This window comes from Leuciscus leuciscus, assembly GCF_965113295.1.
Source record: "Leuciscus leuciscus genome assembly, chromosome: 24".
NCBI lineage: Eukaryota > Metazoa > Chordata > Actinopteri > Cypriniformes > Leuciscidae > Leuciscus > Leuciscus leuciscus.
In genome coordinates this window covers 27,138,634-27,145,245 of record NC_138723.1, presented here as the reverse complement: position 1 = coordinate 27,145,245, position 6,612 = coordinate 27,138,634, and the positions used below count along the sequence as shown (strand labels likewise).

At 40.0% G+C, this 6,612-nt stretch overlaps 1 protein-coding gene across 1 annotated transcript; it reads left to right on the top strand.

Moving 5' to 3' along the window:
• Positions 1 to 239: 239 nt before the first annotated feature.
• arrdc3b (arrestin domain containing 3b) lies at positions 240 to 6,242 on the top strand. The gene is made up of 8 exons (XM_082158382.1): positions 240 to 705; positions 2,731 to 2,812; positions 2,900 to 3,047; positions 3,155 to 3,257; positions 3,345 to 3,601; positions 3,686 to 3,836; positions 4,285 to 4,427; positions 4,517 to 6,242. The coding sequence occupies exons 1-8, from the start codon at positions 426 to 428 to the stop codon at positions 4,583 to 4,585; spliced, it is 1,233 nt and encodes a 410-aa protein (XP_082014508.1). The 5' UTR covers positions 240 to 425; the 3' UTR covers positions 4,586 to 6,242.
• The last annotated feature ends 370 nt before the right edge of the window (positions 6,243 to 6,612 follow it).

The window sequence follows — 6,612 nt, the reverse complement described above, 5'->3', positions numbered from 1 at the left end:
ATCTGCGCATATAGACCTATGCTTAAATAGGTTCAAGTGTATAAAATAAACAATAGTATATTAAGTACAAAAGCATAATCTTCAAACACTAAAAGGGGGTTTTGGTGGATATAAAAGCACAGACAGCATGAAGGCGGAAGAGGAGGCCAGCAGCAGTAGGCAGCCTTATCGATTGCGCATGCGCAGTCTGGTTGTTTTTCCACCAAACGGAGGTATTAAAGCGGAGTCAGAGGCAGAGCGCAGAGACACAGCTGCATCTTCGCATGCAGTTACAGCTAAACTCAATGAATGACAGGCAACTATAGCACTGAACCCGCCTGCAGCATCTCTGCACGGCAAAAAACCTTAAATGGTTGATAGAACCATCTGACAGATGATTCAATCTTTTTATTTTATACATCTTACAGCTTAGTAACATTTCCACCATGGTGCTCGGAAAGGTGAAAAACTTCTTTGTAAGCTACGAATGTCTCAATGACAGTAATGTCCCTGTCTTTGCCAGTGGGGACTTTGTGTCAGGTCGGGTGATCATTGAAGTTACAGGAGAAATTCGCGTGAAATCTTTGAACATTCACGCCAAGGGACTGGCGAAAGTTCGCTGGACTGAATCGCGCAATGCTGGATCCAACACTGCCTACACACAGAATTTCACTGAAGAAGTGGAGTATTTAAACCACAAAGACGTCCTTATTGGACATGATCGAGGTAAGGAGCATTTTATTTTAAGCACCTTACATTCATGAAAGGGACTGAAATGACAAATGCTCCTTACATTGTGCCTTTTGTTTGCTTGCTTGCTTGTCAGTTCTGTCCATATACATTTCAGTTTTTACTCAGTGGACAGGTTGATCCATTGGCATAGGTAGAAACTAAAATGAGAACTATAACATTTCTTTAAGAACAAATAGCCTATGCAGATGATGCTTGGTGTAAGCGTCTTCATTGCTCTTAAAATAGTTTATCTCAGTAATATTAGGAATAAATTCAAAAACAAACATCCTGAGTCATATATTGAATTCTTTTTAAAGTATTCCAACAATATGAATGCTTAAATGAAGGTGTTTGTTAAAGCACGAGAGCTTATAAACAACATGCCCTTCTGTCCAAAACAACCTCTGTTCATCTTTTACTTTGAATATTTTCCGTCAATATCGACAATAAACGATTTTTATGTCGACAGTTACCTTGTAATCATATGGTGACATGCGTTTTTTAAATTATACGTTACAGTTTCTTTCATAGACGATTCTAGTAAGTTTGTAGCCTTTGTTAGAAGCGGTTTAAACCTGTTCAGAAACTGGTGGAAAGGGGGGGTTGTGCGGACCGAGCCTCTGGTCGCTGATTGGTGGAGGTCAATCCTACCTTTTCGCTGATTGGTGGAAGTGCTCGTGTGCCCCCGGTGATATCATATCTTTGCAGAAGTGTCAAGACTGCGACGCAACTTATTCGCAACGATGCAGGACTGATTGAAAGTTCGTTTGAAATGTGATATTTTCAGCCTTCACCCTATGCATCATTCTGCGTTCGTTAAAAGTATTCTGGCCAAGTAATTGTTAACTGTAACAGCAACTGTAACTGCTGTATTAGACATATTAACTCACTTCCTATGCCAGTGGTTAGTATGAGTTATGTAAACTGTAAAATATGGTCAGCATAAATGTCATATTATGTGTTTGTATTCTGCGAATGTAATATTTTGATGTATGTTCTTTGTACTTTGTCAAACTGAATCTAATATATTTTGTAACAACTATTAAAGTAAATATACAGTTTCTGTAATGAAGTCTTATCCATGAATAAAATAAGTAAAAATTTCAATGTTATTGGCTTGAGTTTTTTTTAGTTTTTGTAAACGTGTCTTTCATTTTCCTAAACCTTACACACCTAAACCACCACGCTGCAGTACACATGTGGCTTCCTTATGGGGGCGTATTTTAGACAAAAACACTCCGGCTCAGCCAATCAGGTGCTGCCTAGTAATATATGCATGAGGAAATCCGGCTGAGAGAGGCTGCTCGCGCCGGTTCTGTCCGGTCCTCTCTAGCTCTTGGCTGCCTTCAGTGTCAGGCTCATAGTTATTTAAAGCAGGCAGTGGAACTGCTGAGATGGCAATACATGCATTTAAAAAAATATATAAATGAATGAAAACAATATTTTTAACGTGTTATGACATGATTCCTGGTGTTTTTTAGGGCCCTAATTATTTACACCAGTCTGTGGAACTGCTGACCTTGGAAATAAACAAAAACTATATCATAATAATAATAATAATACATTGAAGACAATGGATGTTATTAAAAATAGTATCTATGAGCATAAGTATTCATATATTCCATTCATTTTTTTTGTTCTGAATCAAGTTATGCCATACATATAAAATTTTAAACTAGTTATTTTGTTTGTTACTTAATAGATTTTGGGTTTAGTTATGTGACAAGGGCCACACTTTTTCTTTTGAAATGTATAAAAAAACATAACCATTTCAAATTATTATGAACTGTTTGCTGTTGTATGTCCACTTTAAAATGTTTTTGAGAAAAAAAATATTCATATGCTGACCATTTGCTATGCTATGATTTGACCAAAAAATATATTTTATAATCTTTTGTTCTTATAAAGCACTGAGACAATGTTGGTCGTATCTCTGTCTTTGTCTTGTGTTTAGGGGTCTTGAGGAATATTGCAGGTATGGTATATTGGTATATCGAATTTTATTCTCCTTTCTTTTAGATGATGACAACTGCGACGAAGGCTTCACCATTCTTCACTCAGGGCGACATGAGTTTCCCTTCAGCCTTGAACTGCCCCAGACGTAAGTAACTCACTCTCCTGACTGAATATACACATATATAATGTATTGACCGAAACGCTTACATTATTTTTTCATGCCTCTTTCCAGGCCTTTGGCGACATCCTTTGAAGGCAAACACGGCAGCGTACGGTATTGGGTAAAGGCGGAGCTTCATAGGCCATGGCTCCTGCCCATGAAAACCAAGAAGGAGTTCACCGTCTTCGAGCACATTGACATCAACACTCCATTGTTACTGGTAAGAGAAGAGCATTTGAAGCCTAATCACCTTAGTGTAAACTGAACATTTGCTTGAGTTGTGGTATGATGAGAGAGGCTCATATATTGTCCTTGTTTCATTCATAGTCTCCTCAGGCTGGCACAAAGGACAAAACGCTTTGCTGCTGGTTCTGCACCTCAGGGCCCGTATCACTAAGTGCCAAAATCGAGAGGAAGGGCTACACTCCTGGTGAGATGATAAACCTGCTTTTTGGATCAGCCCCTAGTTTTGTGATACTTGTTCAGATTGAGTGAATTTGGTTGGGTTTCTTTGCAGGAGAGTCCATTCAGATCTACGCAGAGATTGAAAACTGCTCTTCCCGTGTGGTTGTGCCAAAGGCAGCCATCTACCAAACCCAGACCTTCTTTGCCAAAGGGAAGATCAAGGAGATCAAACAGCTCGTAGCTAACCTCCGTGGAGATCCTCTACCCTCCGGCAAGACTGAGACGTGGGACGGCAAGATGCTGAAGATCCCACCCATATCGCCTTCCATTCTGGACTGCAGCATCATCCATGTGGAGTATTCGCTCATGGTGAGTTCACAATCCTTTTGATTCACAAGAAGGTAGATTGGTCGCTGATACCTGCCATGCAGCTAACCTTTTGATTCTCGACAGGTGTATGTGGACATCCCTCGAGCCGTAAACCTGACCCTAAACCTGCCCCTAGTAATCGGCACCATTCCCCTCCACTCCTTCGGCAGCCGAACCTCTTCCGTCAGCAGTCAGTGCAGCATGAGCTGGTTGGGATTGCCCGAGAGACCTGAAGGTATGGCACAAATCCTAAACATGTCATCTCGACATTTTAGATCATGAGTGGGTAACGTTGGCCTTCTGGATCGACTTTCCTGCTGATCTTAGCACCGACTCCTAACACAACTGATTAAGCTTATAGAGGTTTTCAGGATTACTAGAAAGTCACAGACAGGTGATTTTGATCAGAATTGGAGCTAAACTATACAGGAAAGTGGATCTCGAAGGCCAGAGTTGCCCAGCCCTGCTTTAGATCATGGGTACTCGGTCCTGCTCCTTGAGGACCACATTCTTTTAAAGTTTACTTCCAAACCTGCACCAACAAGCTATCTCTAGTAAATTCAAAAGTTATTTCCAGGAGTAGCATTGAACCCCACTGCTTAAGATGCCCTAGATACTTTCACAACAATTAGTTTAGAAGTCTATTTTTGGTCTAATGTTGGCTTTGCCCTCAACTCTTCCAGCTCCACCAAGCTACTCTGAAATCATCACTGATGAGGATCGACAGAACAACTTGGAGCTCCCAGCTGTGAGAGATGAGATTGAAGGACCACTTTACGCTTACATTCATGAGTTCCGCTTCCAGCCTCCGCCCCTGTATTCCGAGGTGTGTTGAGTTCCCAGACCTTGTAGTTTATATTTTGCTAATGCATTTGAGTTCCTGTATCCTTAGACCTTGCCCTTCTCTCTTAATAGGTTGATCCCAATCCTGATCAGGTGTGCGGATCAATGGATAGAAGACCAGATACCTGTCCATCCCGCTGAAAGTGTGACCACACCTGACCAGTGCTGTCAGGGATCTCTTATCTCTACAACCTCAACTGGGGTTTGTTCTTTCTCCATAAAGAGGCATGAGCGGCTATCTTGGTGACGCAGATGGATATCCTCCAGGAGACACTCCCAATCCAGGTCGAGTCCAGCTCAGTGGCATGTAAAAGCTGCTGAAGTTCTTGAGTGATTCCCTTCCCCTTCCATCATTGGTGAAAAGAGTACAGACAGGATTTGTCGGAGTTAAACTGTGCCCTTGACACTAAGATGGACTAAACACAACACCACTAAGTGTGAGAACTGTGTTCAAATGTCTCCAACTTTGTTTTGGATGTGATTCTTCACTTATTTAAATGATTAGACCGATTCTTCTTGAAGATTTACCGGTGATCATAGTACTAAAAGCAACAAATAACCCATCCTACAACCACTCCAACTGAACAACGACAGACTTTCTTTTTGTCAATTGTTTGTCGTTTTTTGATTTAGAAGAAGTGGCTTTACCACATCGATTTTCTTGAAATATTTTGAGAATGTTTGGAAACTGTAGATGTGGATACAACAAGACCGGCATCAAAGATTTGATGAGTGGGATTCTGACTTGCCACGTTGCCTTTCTGCTAGAAAGAAACTGCGAGAGCATCAAACAGCACTTGGCACTGAGTCAAGTGGTGAAAGAAAAAGAGACCATTGACAGCGAGCAAGGAGGACACTCATCGAGATGCAAGACATTCTGGAATAAGTCCTCCTGCTCTCGCTGTTATGAAATACACAGAAAACTGCACTCAGAACTTTTGGTTGAGCTTCGCACTGTTTGTACAATTAAAAGCTAACTAGACTCGACATATTCTTTTTTTTTTTTGTACTCAACTGACTGTGGCCTGTTGGTGTAGGCCTTTGTTTAACGACAATTAGCACTTTTCATCGATTGCATTCAAAGTGTATACCGAAGCTTGGCTAATAGGATGCACAACAAAACATATGCTCTGACGTTTACATGTGATTTTGGTATGTTTGTTTACATAAATGTGCTGTTAACAGACAAACTAGAATCACTAGTTATGCGTTCGGACTAATGAAACAATCATTGTGGCCTTGGCACAAAACCATGTTTGTTTTTTTTTCACAGTAAATGTGCGCTGTGCTGACATTTACCTGTTAAAAAAGGGACTATGTACTTCTTGTGAACTGTATGCATCCTTACTTTTATGTTTGTGCTTAATTCACTGTGGGTCGTGGTAAAAATTGTTTTGTTTTTTATTTTAGATACTACAAGAACATTCTCAAACATGCACTTCCAGGGAATTAAATAACCCTCATAGAGACTGAACATGTAATGTATACTGCATACAGGAAGCACCATTGCTCTTCAGTCAGGCAGGTCCAGAGCTAATTAAACTGGCTTCCATTTTTTTTCCATTTCAGGGTTGATCGGTGCAAATTTTGAAATGGGTATTAAGCTACTCCTAAGACGAACAGTGCAATATCCGCTGTGTGTTTTCAGCGTGTTTCCACATAATTTTGTATTCTTGGCTTGTTTCTAACTTTTGTACCATTTTGTAGGTGGTGTATATTATGTCACAGCAAAAAACATGTATGTTTGTCTGTTTTTGCTCCAATCTGTTGAAATAAATATGCCATTTTCTACAAAAAAGCAAGGTTTATTTTTTTATTTCCATGTTAGAATTGCATTAACATACTTCAAGAACACTGATTCATATTTACAATGGAAAACATGACACATTTGGCAAACTCATCCTTCATGTTCAGACAAAAAAAAATAAAAAATCATGGTAACAAATCACTTTGACAAAGTGGAAATTATGGTGTATATCATTGCTGTAGTTATTGCCTATAGCTGTCAAAAGTAAAAAAAGAAAAAAACAGATGGCGGTTACATCATATGCATTAACGTGTCTAGCGCTGTGACCCAGGTTTGTGAAACATGATGGGACTGAATGTAAAAAAAATAAAATTACGCAATGCAAATAGACAGACGGCTGTTACATATCCTGAGGCGAGAA